General features: G+C 40.7%; 1 protein-coding gene across 1 annotated transcript in view; it reads left to right on the forward strand.

The window, feature by feature from the left end:
• Positions 1-936: 936 nt before the first annotated feature.
• The window catches only part of PDE3B (phosphodiesterase 3B), a gene marked incomplete at its 3' end in the record, with an annotated part of 116,366 nt that continues 96,313 nt past the window's right edge, over positions 937-20,989 (forward strand). Inside the window, 2 exon segments of the mRNA XM_084247483.1 lie at positions 937-1,193; positions 1,195-1,960. Coding sequence (XP_084103609.1) covers positions 1,009-1,193; positions 1,195-1,960 — 951 coding nt within the window. The 5' untranslated portion in view covers positions 937-1,008.

Here is a 20,989-nt window from a genome sequence, read left to right on the forward strand (position 1 = left end):
GCCTAGGAAGATGTTCTTGAGGACGATATTGACTTGGATACTCTCAGAGAGCACTCCACGTGCATGCTCCTTCCTGGGCGTCACCGCGGGGATCCTGGCCCTGCTCACAGCCCAAGAATCCTCCTTGAGGGGTGACCTAGCCCCAGCGATTAGGGTTTCTTCGCCGGACTCACGGTGGTGGCAGGTCCTCACCGGGTCACAGCTTGGCTGGGACAGCCCAAGGGCCCACTCTGAACTCGGATGAGGTTGGGGCAGGACCTGCCACCTCCTTCCCGTCTCAACTTGTTTCCCTACCAGGTCGTCTTCTTGGGTACCACGACGCCCTCTCCCCCTAGACTCCAGCGGAGAGAGATCTGTCGGACCCTGGCCGGGGGAGTCTAACTTACCCCGAAAGGCAACCTGCGCATCTGGGGTCCGGGGAAGGCGGACTTGCCATCCGAAGAGGCCCCGGTTCACCTCCCCCAAAGGCGGCGGGGGCGAGGGCGTCCGCCCCCGGGGGCGGCCCGCTCCGGCGGCGGGTTCGCGGGTTCGCATCCGCCCCTAGGCGGGTTGCGCGGCGGCTCCGGGACGGGGCGCGGGCGCGCGCGCGAGCTGCGGGCGGGGCGCGCGCCCGGCCGGGGCAGCGGCGGGGGAGGAGCGCCCGCCCGCCCTCAGCTCGCGCGCCCAACGGACCAGCCCGGGGCCGTGAGGTAACTGTTGCAGCCCGCGGGAGCTGGGAGGCGACGCCGAGTCTCCAGTCCCGAGAGGCGGCCGCAGCACAAGGAGCCCCTCCCGCTCTCCCCGCAGCCGGCATGTCGCGGACCCTGCCGCTGCCCCGTCCGCGCGGCGGGGACCCCGGGCCGCGGCGCCGGGCACAGCCCTGACGCGCCGCGGAGGCGGGGGGCCCCGGAACGCCGGGGCAGGGGCCGAGCGAGCGCGTCCGGCCGCGGCGCCCCGCGCGGGGCGAGCTGTGTCCCGCGGCCCCCCGGGTCCCGGCCATGAGGAGGGAACGAGCGAGACGCCAAAGCCATGCGGTGCCCGCCGCCGCCGGACGGGGCCGCCTCGCCCCCCGAGAGCCTGCGGAACGGCTACGTGAAGAGCTGCGTGAGCCCCCTGCGGCAGGACCCGCCGCGCGGCTTCTTCTTTCACCTCTGCCGCTTCTGCAACGTGGAGCTGCTGCTGCCGCCGCCGGCCTCCCCCGCGGCAGCCGCGCCGCGGCTCCCCCTGTTCCCGGGCGCGCCTCTTGCTGGGCGCCCTGGCCGCCTTTGTCCTCGCCCTGCTGCTCGCCTCGGGGCGCGAGGGCTGGGCTGCCCGGGCCGCCGCGCTGCGGACCCTGCTGCGCGTCTGCTCGCACAGCCTCAGCCCGCTCTTCAGCATCGCCTGTGCCTTCTTCTTCCTCACCTGCGTCCTCGCCCGGACCCCGCGGGGCCCCGGGCCGGGCCGGGGCGGCGGCGGCGACTCCTGGTGGCTCCTGGCGCTGCCCGTCTGCTGTTACCTGGGGGACCTGTTGGTGTGGCCGTGGTGGTCCTGGCCCGAGGGGGACGGACGCGCCGGGGCCCCCGCGCCCCCTTCGCCCACGGCGGTGGCGGGCAGGTTGTTCTTGGTGCTGAGCCTCGTGGGCTTGCTGATGCTCGCGTGGCCCGGGAGGCTCCAGCACAGCTCCGTGGTGCTGCTCTTCTCCAGCTTCGTCTGGTGGGTCTCCTTCACCAGCCTCGGGGCGCTGCCCGCTGCCCTCCGGCCGCTGCTCTCCTGCCTGGTCGGGGGCGCCGGCTGCCTGCTGGCCCTGGGGTTGGATCACTTCTTTCACCTCAGGGAAGCGCCTCATCATCCTCGGCTGTCCGCAGCCGGGGAGGAAAAAGTGCCTGTGATCAGACCCCGCAGGAGGTCGAGCTGCGTGTCGTTCGGAGAAAGTTCAGCCAGTTACTCTGGAGGTTGCAAAATGTTCAGGAGACCTTCGCTGCCTTGCATTTCCAGAGAGCAGGTAGGTCGCCAGAAAGCAAGGTTTGTAGCGAAGCGAGCGCGGTTTTATGGCTTCAAGCCCCCAGTTGAATTGGCATACTTGAAAGCATGTTAATTTCCAGGGTGAAAAAAAGTTTTATTCTGGAAAGAACGCCTAAGTACAAGAAGCCTTTTTTTTTTTTTTAAAGAAGAGTGCACTGTCCTTTATCTTTACTAGAAATGAAATAGGCTAATCATATTGCACCTTTAAAAGACTTTGTGCAACACACGAGTTCTCAGATGCGAACTTAGTTTGCGATTTAATATTGATAGAGTGACTGCTCCCACGCGGGCATACTCTGATGGGGTTCTCTTTGGTGCCACTTATCTCTTGCCTTGGTAATGCTGATGTCTCCCCAAAGATAACATACAGCTATTAGAATGAGTGACTGTGTATATGAATTTTAATCAGTGTGGTTTCATTATTTTTGGTAGTTGAGAGGAGGTTTCTGAGCTCTCACAATGATCAGCATTGGAACTGAGACTTGCTAATTAAGATGAGAAGACTTTTGGAAGTAATTTTTAAGAGGTTTCTCTTCTCTCACCGCCACCCCCCCCCCCGAATTTTAGCCATATAGGCTAATACAGTGTTTTACAGACTAACTCATGTCTTGTGTATTTGTTGCATAATTAGGAGAATGTTGTAATAATTTAACCTTTAAACTTGGTAATGTTTGGAAAGTTACCAAAAGCATTTCCATTTCTCCCTGTAGATTTGTATGTTTTTGTTTTTAAGAAATTGAAATCATCCTCAGGGGATGAGTTTGTACCTTTATATAGCCTAGCAAATGTTACCTGTTCTGCATCACCCAGAAACTCAATAACTACTATTCATTGAACATTTACTCAATGCAAAACACTTTGTATATATTGTCTTCATACTTACAAACCCCTGTATGGTGCATGACATTAACTTCAATTTAGAGATGAGCAAATTAAAGCTAATAGAGATCACCCAACTTCACACCTCTAGTAAGCGGAAGCATTGGGATTTGAACGTAGAAGTTTCAGCTTTCAGTGCTGTAGTCTGAGCAGCTAGAAGGGTGAATGAAGGTAGAGGTTTTGTTTGAGAGCAGTCGTCTATGTATATACTCTTGGTTTTCAAACTTTCTGAATAACACGATGTTTTACACTGGGACCCCCTAAGTATATTTGAAAGAAAAGTTTCTTTTACGTCTGAGGCTCCCTTATTTTTCCCCTTCTCTTCAAATAATCTACAAAATGCTTAACGTTGCTGCATAGTGCTCCACTGAGGCAGCACTTTGCTTCCTGAAAAGTGTTTTGAGTAGCTGTTTTGTGGTCTCTAGTCATTTGGCCACATGCTTGAAAAACTGTTCAAAAGTGGTAAGTCTTTTGTTTTCTCAGTCTGCTGCTACTGCTAATAGACAGTACTTAGAAAAACATGTATCAGGAGAAAGATTGCTTTGAAAGCATTCACTGTGGAGCAAAGTAGTATCAGCTATTTTCGTAGATTAGAATAGCATTTCATGATTGACTCTGTGTAAAGAGATTGCATTTCTTAATGCTGGAAAATCATCTTAGCAGTTTTATCGCATTTGGGACAGTTTTCCTGAACTTCACGGCACTATAGTTTAACATATTTTAATTGAATGTTGTGTAGTCAGTTATGACTGTTGCCTTGTAAATTGAAAATTCCTGGTCTTAATCCTAGTCTGATGCTCTTTCTATCACAACCTTTAACTAGATGCAGTGTTGTTACGCTAGCTATCTTTTTATTAGTTGTATTAGAGGAAAATAAAAGTTGTACTTTTGAAAGGGGCGTATTTTCCTAGTGGAGAAAACTCTTATTTACATTCAACTATGAATAGGAGCATTTTGATTGTCTTAAACATATAATAGTTCAAGGTTTTAGAATGGCTACCTAATGATCAGTGTCATGCTATTTTTGTATTACTAGAAGTTACTAGATACTTTTAATTTAACAGTGATTATAATAATACTTTCTACTTATTCATGTTCCTGAAGTTTAACCATGGATCTGTGGTTTTTGTTTGCATGTATTTTATATTAAAAGAAATTGAGAGGAAACTGGCACTTTTATGGAAGTGCTCTGTTTTGTCTATCACATTGTAAGATCACTTTCTTGTTTCAGAAAGTGAAGGAGCACAAAAAGGTTGTGGATAGAACTTGATATAGGGGGAAATGCTCTGGGTTCATAGGCAGCAGTTCGAGGGTAAAAGTCTTGGTTTTACTCTGTAATCTTGGAAAAGTCAATGTTTCTGAGTGTCCGTATTGTGTCAAATCAGGGTATCTCAGTAGATGAATTCTATGATAGCTTCCAGATTTAGAATTTACTTCTTTTAGTTTGTTTACACTTTTTGTGAAGTATAAATAAAACATTACAAGTTAGTAGTTCTTGTAGATTTACTTATCTGTGATGTTGACACTGCTGGCCTTTAATTTTTTAAGGTGTAATAACTGGAAAAGATAAGCAAATATTTTGTATTTTTGTAGTAGAGAGAAATATTCATTTTTGGATCGATAACACAATTATTACACTTTACTTTCTGTAAGGGTTTAAACATTTTTATTAACATCTAATGTAATTCTTAACTCTTGGGGTATTATGTTAGGCTCTGTGTTGAAAATTAATGGTATATGTTTGTAAAATATTTGATTTTTGTAATTAGATTTATCTTATTTGCTGTCAATGCTATATATGTGTCTATTCTTAACTATTTTTTTTTTTCTTAGCAAAGAGTGTAAGGGATTTAAATTTTAAATCTGGTTACTATTGACTATGTTCCGTCTTGGTGGAATGGAAAGAGGCACTAAGTTTGTAGTATATGGAGACAGATGAGACTAGTAGGAAGTTATAAAAACCTGTTGTCTATTACATAGAAGCTTGACTAGAATTTAGCAATTTATCAGGAGGTAGATGAAACTAATAGGACATTATAAAAACCTGTTCTCTACATAGAAGTTTGACTCAGAACTTAACAAACTACTTGTCTATACCATTTTAATTGTCTATTCTACAATGTAGTTTTCAGCTTTTCATCCAGATTATTTTGTATGTAATAGGCTAGGTAAATAGCCTAGGTAAATGAGGTTTTGAAAGGTGTAACTTAGCCTGTGAGATATTTTTCTATACAGAAAATGCTAAGTGTTTTATAAATGGTTAGGTAAATATTTTAAAATTCTGTGGCCTTAAGGACCATAAATATAATTTAAAGTGTTAATTTTATTTGAAAAAAAATATACATACACATGTAGTGTGAAGACTTAAAAAAAGATTTTAAAGTTTAGGTGATTATTTATTTCCCTAAGGAATTTGCAAGGCATACCCTACTGTTCATTTCTCTAAGAATACTGTGGTCTTTGTGAAATTTATTTTATGATTTCAAATGAGTGTTTTATTCTAATTTTATATTAGTATTTTGTAGTGAAATACAGCCAAGGTAAGAATATGCTCTGTTTTGTAAATATTGTAGGTACTCTGCCATCAGTTATCCTTCAGAAACACAGATTTGGTCAAAAGACTCACTCTTTTAAAAATCTCTTACGGCTTTTGGTTGTTCACAGGGTCAAATTTATGCCTTGTTTGCCATGTCCTACTTAACTTGCTTTTAGCTCTTTTTTGTTTTTTGTTTTTTCCTTAGTTTTCTGGATGTGGGAAAGACAGTTCTTTTTTTTTTTTTTTTAAGATTTTATTTATTTATTTATACAAGCACTGGGTACAGTCAGAAGTGCGGGAGGGTGAGAGAATTCACCAGAGCTGGAGCAGGGAGCAAAGCAGGCAGAAGGACCGAAGTACACTGCTGAGGAGAGCAGCGGGCAGCAGGAGAGGTCTGCGCACCATGGGGACCCTCGCCTGGTGGCGGGGGATTGAACCTGCGCTGCAGAGGCTGCAGGCAGCTTCGCAGTCCAGCGCTCAACCACTGCACCACCGGGGAGGTCCTGTTTTGTTTTTTAAAAGCCACCTATGATTATGGAACACTCCCTCCCTTCCTCCATCCTTGGTTCTAGTTCTCTATTTGAGGACTGCTTATTTTCAACTTATATGTCTTTTTTTTTCCCCTTCTGCTTTTATCATTTACCTGGTCGAAATCTCCTTTAAGGAACAAATAAGATGGCATTTAGACAGCAGTGTGATATTTAAATTAATGTGTAAGTTGAGAACCAAACACCTTATAGTACAGTTGACCATATATACAAATATAAGTTGACAAATGATATGAAGCAGTGATGCTGTGCAATAGAGTATTTTCATTATATCACCAAAATAGTAACATGTCCACAGTTTATGTTTCTCAGTCTGCGTGGAAGGCAGACAGGGCCAGCTATACGTGAAACTGTGAAACTCGTCCTCAGACTTTTCCTCTTCCTCAGTGGCAGGCCCGTCTCTGATTCTCTTTCCTTCCCCTCTTTCAGTTATTCAGTAAGCTTGTGTTCCTAGAACATTCCCATGCCTTCTGGACTCCATCCCAAGCAGGATGAATCTATATTTGCTGAAAAAAAGTTTATTTTAAAATCAACATAACTGTTTGCATAGATATAAAAGAGATTAAGAGTTTATTTAATTGAACTATGCTCATTGTATAGGAAGAAATTCAACTCCAGTGAGACAAAAACACCGTTTCCAGGTTAAGCAAGGAGGCGTTGGAACACAGGGACGAGAATATAGGTTTGACTCCTAGTCCATTTGTGCTTTCACTAAATAGCTTATGTACCTGTAGGCACAGTTTTCTAAGACAGTTCCTAGGTGGCGAATGATGTGCCTCATTATAGGAGGTTGTAGTTATCTCAGGGTGACTTGAAGGGTGCAGCCGGCTCAAGCTCAAGCACCTTAGAGGTGAGGAAGAAGGGGAGAGGGTAAGAAGAATGGAAGCGAATTGACTATTCCCTACTTACAGGCAACATAAACAAAACAAAAGAAACATAAAACATAAACAAAAGAAACCAAACAATTGTGTTAGCCACGCAAAACTTTAGGAGAGCTGAGTTCTGTCTGTGTGTAATTCCTGACGGTTTACAACATTGGATTTTTTTAATAAGCTGATTCATGTATATTTGAGTGATTGTTAGAAGCCTGTTGTTGAACTTGGTGCAGAGGAATGTATTTTTCTTTTTTCTTTTTTCATTTTGAACCTAGAATTTTCTCTCCAGTATTGATTCATCTAGCAGGTATCTTATTTTTATAGATTTTTCCCTCCTCTACCATCTACAGCATATTGTTTGACTTAAATTTACATAGTATTTACATTTTAATGAGAATTGTCGTATATAAAAGTCTGTACACAGGTATACTTTTATATGGCTTACAGAAGAAAATAGAACAAAAAAAGAAAGTTATGTATTCTCAGCTCATTTCCTTTGAATTCTTGTAACCTCTTTTACATTCCTTTCTTTCTGCCCCAGAGATAATGGTTCTATCATCATTATTTTTTGTTATTCATTCCCTTATTCATTTTTATAATTATAACCCCCATGAATGTACTTCTAAATAACGTTGTTAGTATTGCTTGCTTTTGATCTTTAAATCGAATCATATGTGAATTTTTTTCTAACTTTTTTTTGCTTGATGTCTCCTGAGATTCCATATTGAAATGGATACTAGTAGTTTTTTTTCCTTTTTTCTTTGTTTTTTAATAATTTATTTATTTATGCATACAAGAACTGGGGTACAGGCCAGAGGTGTGGGGGGTGAGAGGATTCCCCAGAGACAGAGTGGGGAGCAGAACAGGCAGATTGACTGAAATACACTGTTAAGGGGAGCAGCAGGTGAGACAGGAGAGGTCTCCTGTGTCATGTGAGTAGCTCCCTGGCCAGGGATTGAATGTGCTACAGTGGCTGCAGATAGCTTCGTAGGTTGCGCCTTAACCCCTTGCACCACCAGGGAGGCCCTGTTGTTTTTATTTTTTCAATACCATATAATAGTTCACTGTATAATGATAGTAAAATTTATCCATTCCACTGTTCATGGACCATTGAGTGATTTTCATTTCTTTTGCCTATTATGTGCAGTGCTACTATGAAAATTATTGTAAATGTCTCTTGGTGTATGTGTGCATCTAGAGGTAGAATTGTTGAGTTGCAAGGTATGCTCATATTCAAAACTAGGATACTATGAAAAGTTGAATTGCTGTTAAATATGGTTGCAGCATTTTTGCTTTTGCTATAGCAGTCTATAAAAATGGTCTCAAACAAATGATTCCTATTTTCTGACTTTAATTTTTGTTAGACTAGTAGTTATGAAATGGTATTTCTTTTTTCCTTTTTTAAAGATTTATTTATTTATTTATGCAAGCACTGGGTACAGTCAGAAGCGCGGGAGGGTGAGAGAATTCACCAGAGCCAGAGCGGGGAGCAGAGCAGGCAGAAGGACCGAAGTACACTGCTGAGGGGAGCAGCAGGCGACAGGAGAGGTCTGCACGCCATGTGGGACCCTCCTCCTGTGGCCGGGGAGCAGCCGGGGATTGAACGAGCTGCGGCAGATTCGCAACCCAGCGCTCAACCGCTGCGCCACCGGGGAGGCCTATGAAATGGTATTTCTTTTTAAAGTTTTGCCTTTCAAGTGCTTTTTGACCATATAGCATTGGGTTATATGTGTGACAGAATGTAGAGATACAGTCTCATTTTTTTATCCATATGGATAAATGGCAATACAATTTTTTTTAAAGATTTATTAATTTATACAAGCACTGGGGCACAGACCAGAGGTGAGGGAGGGCAAGAGAATTCACCAGAGACAGAGCAGGGAGCAGAACAGGCAGACGGACTGAAGTACACTGCTGAGGGGAGCAGCGGGCAAGCAGGATTGGTCTGCCTCGCCATGTGGGAATCTCCCTGGCCAGGGATTGAACTCACGCTGCTTGTTTCCTATTTTATTTATGTTGGCTGAAATATAGGTTAGTATTTCTTTGAGTTTACTTTCTTGTTATTTTCCTGGCTTTGTATTTGGGAAACTAAAGCATTAATTTTTAGCTTTTTCATTGTATGCTTTTAAGATTATACTTTCCTCTCTAAATATTGTTTTAGTTGAATCTCTCGAGATTTTGTTTTATTTTTTTAAAGATTTATTTACTTATGCATACAAGAACTAGGGTATAGCCCAGAGGTGCGGTGGGGGTGGGGGGTAGGTGAGAGGATTCATCAGAGAGAGTGGGGAGCAGAATAAGTGGATCTACTGAAATATACTGATGTAGGGAATAGCAGGCAAGACAGGAGAGGTCTGCTGCACTATGTGGGTAGCCCTCTGGCCAGCCGGGGATTGAACTCATGCTGCAGAGGCTTCAGAGAGCTTCACAGTGCTGTGCTTAACCCCTTGCGCCACCAGGGAGACCCTGAATCTCACAAGTTTTAATGTGTTGTATTGTTATGGTTCAGTCCTAAGCACTTTCTAATTTTAATTTTCCCTTTTAACTAACATGTTGTGCTTAGAAATAAAAAACAAAATGCTAATCATCTGCAGATTTTCTAGTTATTTCATGGTGTTGATTTCTTATTCAATTACCTGTGGCCAAGAAATGTGGCCTAGCATGGTTTTAATAAATATATTATGTGCTTGAAAATGACATGTATTTTTCAATTGTTAGGCACAATATTTGTTAGCTGGAAGACTGTAGGTAAAAGGTGGTAAAATGGGGCCTCCCCGGTGGCGCAGCGGTTGAGCGCTGGGTTGCGAAGCTGCCCGCGGCCTCTGCGGCGCCGGTTCGATCCCCGGCTGCTCCCCGGCCACCAGAGGAGGGTCCCACATGGCGTGCAGACCTCTCCTGCCGCCCGCTGCTTCCCTCAGCAGTGTACTTCGGTCCTTCTGCCTGCTCTGCTCCCCGCTCTGGCTCTGGTGAATTCTCTCACCCTCCCGCGCTTCTGACTGTACCCAGTGCATGTATAAACAAAACAAACAAACCAGCAAACAAATAAATAAAGCATGCCTCTATAAAAAAAAAAAAAAAAAAAAAGGTGGTAAAATGGTCTCGTCATGTCTTCATTGTCCTTATTGATTTTTGTATCTTTCTGACCCATCAGTAACTAGAGAGAGTGCTAAAAATTTCACTTTGCTGGTGGATTTGTCAATTTCACATGTATGGAGAATAGAACATTTTGAATTGGATGGAATTACTTATTAAAGGAACAACAAAAAGGTGTATGAGAGCAATTTCAAATGTCTAAAGAGTTACGGGTAGGAAATAATGAAAAATTAGCTTATTCCAAGTTCATATATATTTATAAATTGTGTCTTACATATGCCAGATCTCAGAAATACTAAAATGATAAATAATTTGTAAATATATGTTAACTCTGATCAAACTAAAACCATATTCAGGGCCTCCCTGGTGGCATAAGGATTAAAGTCTCAGCGCTATCAAGCTATAGCCAGCCATTGCAGCATGTGTTCGATCCTCAGCCAGGAGCTACCTTACATGATATGGTGCCTGTAGGGGAGACCTCTCCTGTCTCCCCTGCTGCTCCCCTCAGTATTTCAGTAGATCCGCCTGTTCTGCTTCCCACTCTGTCCTCTTACCCTCTGCACCTCTGGCCTGTACCCCAGTTCTTCTATGCATAAATAAATTTAAAAAATCTTTAAAAAAATAAAAATATACTCAAAGATGTGATCAAAACAGGAAGCTTTTATACCTTGTAGACTAAGAAACAATAAATTCGTGAAGAATTGACAAAAGAAAGGGTTTGGGCTGTACATCCTACAAAGACAGCAGTATAGTTAAGATTGTATTCTTTCCATTTGGCATCTTCTTTTAATATTGTTTGTAAGATTCAGCCATGTGACTGTAAATACCTCCTTATCTTGTCCTGTAGGCTGTAGTATTCTATTTCATGAACACTATCAATTGATTTATCCACTGTGCTGTAATAAATATTTAGATTGTTTCAAATTTTGACTATTAAAAATAATGCTACATGGGGGAAAAACTCTATGGATAAATGAGATGTTCACCATAATGGTTCAACATGAGCAATCAGATATAGATACACTGTACATCCTGTAAAGTGAAGATATATTAAGTCTGTAGATATTCTGTTTCTATAAATTTGATGACTTTAGATTTTCATATAGATGGAACCATCTAGTATTTTACCTTCACATTTGTATATGCACATATAACATAACTTTTACATTTGTCTACATACATATAACATTTGTATACACACAAGTAACATGTTATACATTTTTAAATTTGTCTACACACATATAGCATACATTTATATGTATACACACATATAACATAACTCAGTTGAAAATGAGGGACATTTCTTGTACCCCAGTGACTCCCTCATTTTCTCTCCCAGTTGATATCCTGTGTCTGGGAACGTACACAAAGGTTTTGAACAAAACTAAAATTTGCGTTTTATATCATTTTCTGTGTCATGAAGTATTCCCCTTTTGATGTTTCAATGTTATTTTTTCCATTTTTTCATGAAACATTTAGTGCTGTAGGCAAGTAGTTAATGATTTGGGAGATTCTAAGATGAATAAAACCTTTTTCCATCAGAAAACTTGGGGTCTGCTGGCAATTACATTCCTAGGGATCTACCCAAAGGACACAAAACCATTGATTCACCTGTACCCCTATGTTTATTGCAGCACTATTTACAATAGGTAAAATCTGGAAACAACCTAAAGGCCCCAAAATAGATGACTGGATCAAGAAGATGTGGTATATATACACAATGGAATATTATTAAGCAATCAAAAAGATAAACTCATGCCATTCTCAGCAACATGGATGGAGGTAGAAGGAATTATGCTCAGTGAAATAAGCCAGAAGGAAAAAGAAAAATATCGGATGGTTTCACTTATAGCAGGAATATATAAAGGTCCAGTTGACAGGTGCTTTAAGTTTTAGCCTGTGGTAGAGGGACATTGCTAACCAGATAGGACTTTTTGTGAGAGCAGGGGAGTAAATACCTCAAACTCACTCTCTTCCTGCCTTTTATTCTCCTGCCAGTGTCTGCCACTGGCTGACTCTACCTGAAGACAGGCAAAGGATACTTACCTATGATAAGTCTATTCAGTACTGATTCCTGGGACACAGAACAGAGGAAGGAAGAGTGAAAATGGATCTGGAGAGGCAGATGAACTATACCCAGCACAAGTGGCTTTTTGAGGACACAGAAAGACTGTATCAATTTCTGCAGAAGTGAAGAAATGATCACTTAGGAAGAGAGAATAGTGTAAACAGAGGTAGGGGAGTGTTGAAATAGTGTTCAAAAGCTAGAAAGTGTTTCAGATAGTCGGAAGTGTATGCCGAATAAAAAACAATAGGCCATGAAAATGAAAAGATAGGTTAGTATTTGAAGAGAAATGCTAATTTTTACACTGCTTTTCCTTTTATTAAGTGTTGTATTATATCATACTTTTTATAAATGCATAAGAATAAACATCGCCTTCATCTCTAAGTAGAAGATAATGGGTCATGTTTTTTTGCTTTAACATTGTGATGGAGTGATTTACACAGTGACCTAAACTAAATAGCAGAAGGATCCTGAGTCATTTAGAGTGAAGCTTCCAATTCAGGATGTAGACTCTGAGGTGAAGCTGTCTGCCTTTGAAATCTGGCACCACCACTTTCCAGCTTCATGACTTTAGGCAAGTTACCTAATCTAGGCCTCAGTTTTCTCATTTGTAAAGTAAGCCATCTTAGTTGCTTTATCATAGAACTAGAAAAATGATTAAATGAGTGATTCATATAAATTAGATAGCTCAGAGTGCAGCAGACACTCTGAATAAATTTGGCCTTTAAAGAAAAACAAAATTTGCATCAGAAGATATAGCTGTCTTCAAATATTTGAAAGATTGCCACATGAAGTAGGGATTAATTTTCTTATTTTCATGAGCAACTTTGGCATCCAAACTAACACTAATGTGTGTAACAGGTAAACAGGTTTTAGATTAATATGAGAGAGTTGTTTTGATCATGTAAAATTGCTTGAGTTGGAATGGGTTAACTAATGAGATAATGACTTGCATGCCCAGGGAAGTGTTCAAGAAAAGAATGGGGATGTTTGAAAGTAAATTCGTGCCTCAGGTTGGTGAAAATGAGATAAAATTGTATTCCAAATTGCATGCTTTGGTTTATTCCTTTTTATTGTTGAGTAATAGTTCATTGGTTGAACCTACCAGTTTATCCTTCACTTGTTGAAGGATATCTAGGTGGTTTTCCAGTTTTGTTGACTATAAGTAGAATTTATTGGTTGACTATAAATAGAAATTTCCATTTTGTTGATTATACAGTATAGGATTTTTGTGAAAACACAAATTTTTATTCTCTAGGTAAATATCTAAGAATAGGATTGCTGGGTCACGTGGTAAATATATGTTAAACTTTATTGGAAGCTGCCAGATTATTTTCCAGTGGCTGTGCTGTTTTTCAGTCTTACCAGTGAAGTTCCAGTAACTTCACACCCACACCAGTACTTGGGTTTTGTTAGTATTTTATTTTGATCAGTCTAATAGGCATGTAATGGTATCTCATAGTTTTAATTCACATTTCCATATTTGCTAATGATTTTTTGATATCTTTTTATTTTTTTAAAGATTTATTTATTTATTTATACATATAAGCAGGCCTCCCTGGTGGCGCAGCGGTTGAGCACTGGGTTGCGAAGCTGCCCGCAGCCTCTGTAGCGCCGGTTCGATTCCTGGCTGCTCCCCGGCTGCTCCCCAGCCACCAGAGGAGGGTCCCACATGGTGCGCAGACCTCTCCTGCCGCCCGCTGCTCCCCTCAGCAGTGTACTTCGGTCCTTCTGCCTGCTCTGCTCCCTGCTCTGGCTCTGGTGAATTCTCTCACCCTCCCGCGCTTCTGACTGTACCCAGTGCATGTATAAACGAAACAAACGAACAAACAAACAAATAAATAAATAAAACATGCCTCTATAAAAGAAAAAAAAATTATAAAAAAAATAAATGTAAAAATATTTGTATTTATACATACAAGCACTGGGTACAGTCAGAAGCACGGGAGGGTGAGAGAATTCACCAGAGCCAGAGGGGAGAGCAGAGCAGGCAGACTGACGAAGTACACTGCTGAGGGGAGCAGCGGGCTGCAGGAGAGGTCTGCACACCATGTGGGACCCTCCTCCAGTGGCCGGGGAACAGCCGGGGATTGAACCAGCGCTGCAGAGGCTGCAGGCAGCTTCGCAACCCAGCGCTCAACTGCTGTGCCACCGGGGAGGCCCAATTTTTTGATATCTTTTCATGGATTTATTTGCAACTGTATATTCTTTTTGGTGAAGTGTGGATATAAGTCTTCAAATCTTTTGTTGATAATGTGATTTACAAATGTTTTCTCCCCATCAGTAGTGTTTTTCAGAGAGCAGAAGATTGTAATTTTGATAAAGTTGAATTTATTTTTTCTTTTACAGTTTATGCTTTTGATGACATGTTTAAAAAGTCTTTCCCTAACACCAGGCCGTGAAGATCTTCTCATGATTTTTTTAAAAAACCTTTATAGTTTTATGTTTTACCTGTGGATTTATTTTGAGCTGATTTTTGTTTGCAGTGTTAAGTTTAGGTTCATTTTTTCCCTACATAGTTGTTCTAATGTCATTTGTTATAAAAAATCTCCTTTCTTCAATGAATGGCATTAGTATGTTTGTCAGAAAGCATTTTTTCTTCTTTATGTGGATTTGTTTCTGTCCCACTAATAAATGTGTCTTTCTCTTTGCCATAACTACACTGCCTTGATTACTGTAAATTGTGTAATGTGAATCTTCCAACTTTTTTTTTCAAAATCTTTTCTTTTTTAATTTTCTTTTTCTTATTTATTTATGCATACAAGAACTGGGGTGTAAGCCAGAGGTGTGGGGGGTGAGAGGATTCACCGGAGACAGACTAGGGAGCAAAACAGGCAGATCTGCTGAAATACACTGCTGAGGGGAGCAGCAAGTAAGACAGGAGAGGTCTGCTGCGCCATGAGGGTTAGCTACCTGGCCAAGGATCGAACTTGTGCTGCAGTGGCTGGGGAGAGCTTCATAGTGTGAGACTTTAATCCCTATGCCACCAGGGAGGCCCCCAAAATAATTTTTATTCTTTTTCTTCTACATATAAAGAACTTGTTTACAACTATGAAAAACGGCTGTATTTTGATTATCATTTCATTATCATAAGGATCAATTTTTATTTACCTAACAGATTGCTGTTTCCTCTTCTCAGATCCTGTCAATGGCATACAATTCAGTTTGTTAGTAACTAATTGGTTTGCATATAACCTTATGATTATAATTCTAAGGGTAAAATGGATGCTAATTGAAACATTAGGAACTCTCATCACCATTAATTTCCCTTTTTTAACTATGCAAAATAATATAGATTTCTATTATACAGATTCAAAAAGTATTTGGATAGGAAATATTCCCTTTTTACGTTTTTCTTCGAGTATTTGTTCTGTGATAGTAACTTGGAATTATGAAGTTTTCCTTTTCATTTCATGTTATTGAAATTGGTTTTGTTGTTTTTGGTAAAGAAATGAAAACTTTCACTTACATTTGTTTTTTACCATTGGGAAAACATGAATGATTTAAAAAAAAAAACTAGAGGTTTAAATTTAAAACATTTCCCTGTACCGAGCAGTCCATCAATCTTTTAACTATGAAATCTTCATAATTACCAGAGTTGCATGTTTTAAAGCTTAGAGGAAAATGGGCACACTGAATCCTAGCAACTGAAGGCAAATAGATACGTCAGTGCCACGCTTATGTCAGCAGTTTGTCCATTTGCTTGGGAACTCTTTTGTTTTAGTAGTATGTTTTACAATAAGGTCTCTCAGTGGAGCAGCACTGCATGATTGGATATGTACTATGTGTTGTACTTTCTGTATACAGACTTTGACATATGTATGTGTACATACTTATTATCTAGTTATTTGTTACTGACATTTAGTCTTATTTTGTTTCTCAAAAGTGTTTTATTTGCTTATGTCTAATAACTAGCAATAGCCTCTGCATTTCTAATTATGGTGACCTTTATGTAGGGCACTGAGTGTGATTCCAGACAAGTTATTAAAGTTAGATCTGTATGTTGATGAGCCATAGACATTTTTTAAGAGGGAAGCTATTAAATGTGGAATAATGTAGATTTTTCTTGATCAAGGCATATAATTTCATTGTGCCTTAATTTTATTAAAAGTTGCTATAAAGTTTATATACTTGGAGTTTAAAACATCTGCCTTAGTGCTAAAATGAGTACTCCAAGTGTGGTAGGATTTGTATGTATTTTCTGTGGGGCAGAAATTGTCTAGGTGGAAAAGACCAGTAGGGATTGGATGATTGCAGATTTGGAGCATGCAAAGAGAGAATGAGGTCACATACACCTTAGAAGTTAGTCAATATGTTTCCATCAAGGCTTACTATATGCTTCTGAGAACTTAGGCTCTAGAGATAATCAAAACTGATATCTCCTTGGCCATGGAGTTGATAGTCTAGTCACGCATTTCTTTTTTTTTTTTTTTTTAAGATTTATTTAGTTATGCATACAAGAGCTGGGATACAGGCCAGAGGTGAGGAGGTGAGAGGATTCACCAGAGACAGAGTAGGGAACAAACAGGCAGATTGACCAAAGTACACTGCTGAGGGGAGCAGCGGGCGAGACAGGAGAGGTCTGCTATGCCATGTGGGTTGCTCCCTGGCCAGCCAGGGGGATTGAATTTGTGCTGCAGAGGCTGTGGATAGCTTCATAGGTTGCGCCTTAACCCCAGGGAGGCCCATAGTCACACATTTCTAAAGGGAGAAATATTTGCTTAGAATGTCATAATTAAAGCTTGGGAGTGGCGGAGATAGAATTTAGTAAATCAAGGACAAAATGATTCTGTATTGTGCAGGGTTTTAGGAGAAAAGCAAAGATTATGGAAAGTACCTGTATTTAGTCATTGACATGATAAAGAGGAGTCAGTGAAGAAAACAGAGTGGTAGGATGTGAAGGATTTACTATGAAGCTAATTAAACTTAAACTCCAAGGACACTCACTTATATAAATTTCTTCCAAGACTTTGGAAAGAAGGTGTTCACATGACCATCTGTTTCTGTAGAGTTTCTGAAAGTAAGGTATTTTAAGTTAAAATTACTATCACTTTCCTTTCTTGACTCACACTTATGTCATGTAGATATCACTGAAATGACTGCAGGTATTTTGGGGATACCCCTAAGGAAAAGTTGAATTGGGTTTACATTTAGTTTGATTGGATGTATTTGTGTGGTTCATTGTCACTTTGGAACTGTTCTGCTATAGTGATGAAATCTAAGAATACTTTTGGTATTCATTGTATTGACTCAATGTTGTGACAGGAAGATGCAAGGCCAGAGATCTTAGGTGATATGATCATGACCTGCTGATACTAGAAGTATATGGGTAGGAGAAGCCAAACATAATTTGAAATATATAGAACCAGAAACTAGTCTGGAGAAAATTCTCCTAAGCACCCAATGTTGTATTTATAATTTGGCTTTTTATTATTCCCTTAAAAATAAAAATTCAAGCCCAATAAATTCAAGCCCACTGAATCATGGAGGTCAAGAGGAGACAATTTAAACATGGAGGATTCATCTTTAATTTGTTTTATTGTTTTTTTTAAAGATTCATACTTATTTATTTGTGCCTACAAGAACTGAGGTATAGGCCAGAGGTGCAGGGGGTGAGAGGATTCACCAGAGACAGAGTGGGGAACAGAACAGGTAGATCTACTGAAATACACTGCTGAGGGGAGCAGTGGGCCAAACAGTAGAGGTCTGCTGTGCCATGTGGATCAGCTCCCTGGCCAGGGATCAAACTCAGGCTGCAGTGGCTGGAGATAGCTTGATAGCGCAGAGACCTTAACCCCTGAGGTAGCTAAGGAAGGCAGTTTGATTTGGTGGTGGTAATTTTTGATGATCTGTAGGAATGAATATGAACTTGGGAGTTGAGGTAGAATAAGTCAAAGAGGAATATTTTTTGGGGAAATCAGGGTCCAGGAAAGGTGTTTGCACACATATACATATGTACACACACTCACACGCTTGTGCTTTCAAGATAGATGCCCTCTAAATATGTTAAAGAGAGAAGGATGATCCATATGGCAAAGATGGAAAAATTAGAGATAATAGCAAGAAAGATTAAAGCAGAGCAGAGATAGTAGTGAGAGCAGGGAGATAAAAGGAAATGGAATCATGACGTAGGAGTGCCCTGACAGTAGAATTCAGTGAAGGGGCAAATATTCACCCCTGCATACTTCAGTGCTGTTCTTAGTCATGATGGTATTAGTCCTTTGTTAATGCTGAATACAGTCATTGGTCTTTATAATGCCAGCCTCAAACAATGATGTTTTTCATGATATAAATGAAAGTTAATTATCTGTGTTAGTTTAACATGGTAAACTCAGTCTTCCAAGTTCTTCTATGACTGTGAAATGGTTACTCAAATCAGTTTAAAGATATATATTAATTCTTTTGCTGGCTGAGTTGTAGAAACTAATTATTGTAAAAGATATAAAATAAGATTATTCTCTCAGTTTTATAGATGTCATACAAAGGATGCAAAACTGAGTACCATGTAAGATAGTAATTATTATTTTTTCTATTTATATTTATTAGGTATCCATTATATGCCAAGCTTGGGGGTTAATGCTGGGGATAGAGCAATGAATAACATGGGCATAGTCTTTGCATTTGTGGAACATTCATTCTAACAACTGTGTCATGAAGAAAAATAAGGAGAGTGAGATTGAAGAGGAATGGAGGAAGATATTTAGATAGCGTGGTTGGAAAACAAGGCTGATATTTACATATCATTTTTGTCAGTGTATTTAGAAAACTACTTTATGCAAACCAAATGTATTTACTAAGGTCAAATCATTTGACAGTGGCAACATTTACTCACCATTATTTTCTCATTTTTGAGATGATTAATAGCTGTTCCTACTCCTTGCATTTGTTGCAGAATTTTATTCATTTTTCGTGATGAAAATATAAATATTTTTTTTTTTATAGAGGCATGCTTTATTTATTTGTTTGCTGGTTTGTTTGTTTGTTTTGTTTATACATGCACTGGGTACAGTCAGAAGCGCGGGAGGGTGAGAGAATTCACCAGAGCCAGAGCGGGGAGCAGAGCAGGCAGAAGGACCGAAGTACACTGCTGAGGGGAGCAGCGGGCGGCAGGAGAGGTCTGCACGCCATGTGGGACCCTCCTCTGGTGGCCAGGGAGCAGCCGGGGATCGAACCGGCGCCGCAGAGGCCGCGTGCAGTTTCGCAACCCAGCGCTCAACCGCTGCGCCACCGGGGAGGCCCAAAATATAAATATTTTTAATTGAGGTTATGTTGCTTTACATCATTGTTTGCATTTTGGGAGTGTAAGAAACTCACTCCCTTTCAAATGTTATTACCATAGTGCTCCCACCACCAAAGCACCCATGGGCCACCTAGTGTTGCAGAATTTTAAGTAAAATGGTGTACAAGTGCACACATGTGTGTGTAAAGGTATATTTTGGCACAGTGAGATAATTTTAACTCCCAGTAAATGTTGATTCTTCCTTTTAGCATGATTGCATTTCCTTTTTTATTATATATGCATTTATGTTTTCCAAATAAGTTTTATTTTAATTTTTATATTCCCCATACAATTGCAACCTCCTGATTTTGACCCCAACCCTCCTATCCCAGCCCCTACCCTGCCCCGCCAAAGTGTGTCTCTGGTTCATAGTTGTTTGTTGATTTTGATTATAGTTATTCTATTTCCTGGTCCCTTATTTAGGTTTTCTAGATTCTTGTTATGAGTGAGACCATTCTTTTTCTTTCTGGCTTATTTCACTGAGCATGATCCCTTCCAGCTCCATCCATGTTGCTGCAAATTGCATGTGTTTATCTTTTTTGAATGCTGAGTAATATTCCATGGTGTATATGTACCACATCTTCTTGATCCAGTCATCTATTTTTGGGCATTTGGGGTGTTTCCAAAGCTTAGCTATTGTAAATAGTGCTGCTATAAACATAGGGGTGCAGGTGCTCTTCGGAATTAATGTTTCTGTGTTCTTTGGGTAAATACCTAGGAGTGGAATTGCTGGATCATATGGAAGCTATCTTTAGTAGGTTGAGGAATCTCCACACAGCTTTCCATAGTGGTTGGATCAGTTTGCACTCCCACCAACAGTGCAGGAGAGTTCCTTTCTCTCCACATCCTTGCCAACATTTGTTGTTGCTAGTTTTTTTTAATATGCGCCATTCTCACTGGTGTGAGATGGTATCTCATTGTAGTTTTGATTTGCATTTCCCTGATTGCAAGTTACGTTGAACATTTTTTCATATGCCTGGTGGCCATTTGTATTTCCTCTTTGGAGAAGTTTCTTTTTAATTCTTCTGACCATTTTTTGACTGGATTATTTTCGTTGTTTTTGCTGAGTCTCATCAGCTCTTTTTAGATTTTTGTGATCAGTCCTTTATCATTAGTGTTGGGTGCAAAAATTTTCTCCCAGTTGGTGGGGTTTCTCTTTGTTTTTGTTATTGTCTCTTTTGCTGTGCAGAGGCTCTTTAATTTGATGTAGTCCCAGCTGTTTATCTTTGCCTTCACTGTCACTGCTTTGGGTGATGTGTCTGTAAAGATGTCTTTGAGGTGCATGTCATGTAGTGTTTTGCCTATATTTCTTTCTATATATTTTATGGTTTCAGGTCTTATGTCTAGTTCTTTAATCCATTTTGAGTTGGTTTTTGTGTATGGTGTGAGGTAGTAGTCAAGCTTCATTCTTTTGCATGTAGCAACCCAGTTTTCCCAGCACCATTTATTGAACAAATTTTCTTTGCTCCAGTGCATATTCTTTGGTCCTTTGTCAAATATTAGTTGACCATAGATCTGTGGGTTTATTTTCTGGGCTTTCTATTCGGTTCCATTGGTCCATGTGTCTGTTCTGGTTCCAACCATGCAGTTTTGAATATTATGGCTTTGTAGTACAGTTTGAAATCTGGGAGAGTGTTGCCTCCATTCTCTTCTTTTTTTTTTTCAGGAGGGTTTTGGCTATTCGGGGTTTTTGGTAGCTCCATATGAATTTCATCAATATTTTTTCTATTTCTT

Source organism: Talpa europaea (assembly GCF_964194135.1).
Source record: "Talpa europaea genome assembly, chromosome: 1".
In the NCBI taxonomy this organism is placed as follows: domain Eukaryota; kingdom Metazoa; phylum Chordata; class Mammalia; order Eulipotyphla; family Talpidae; genus Talpa; species Talpa europaea.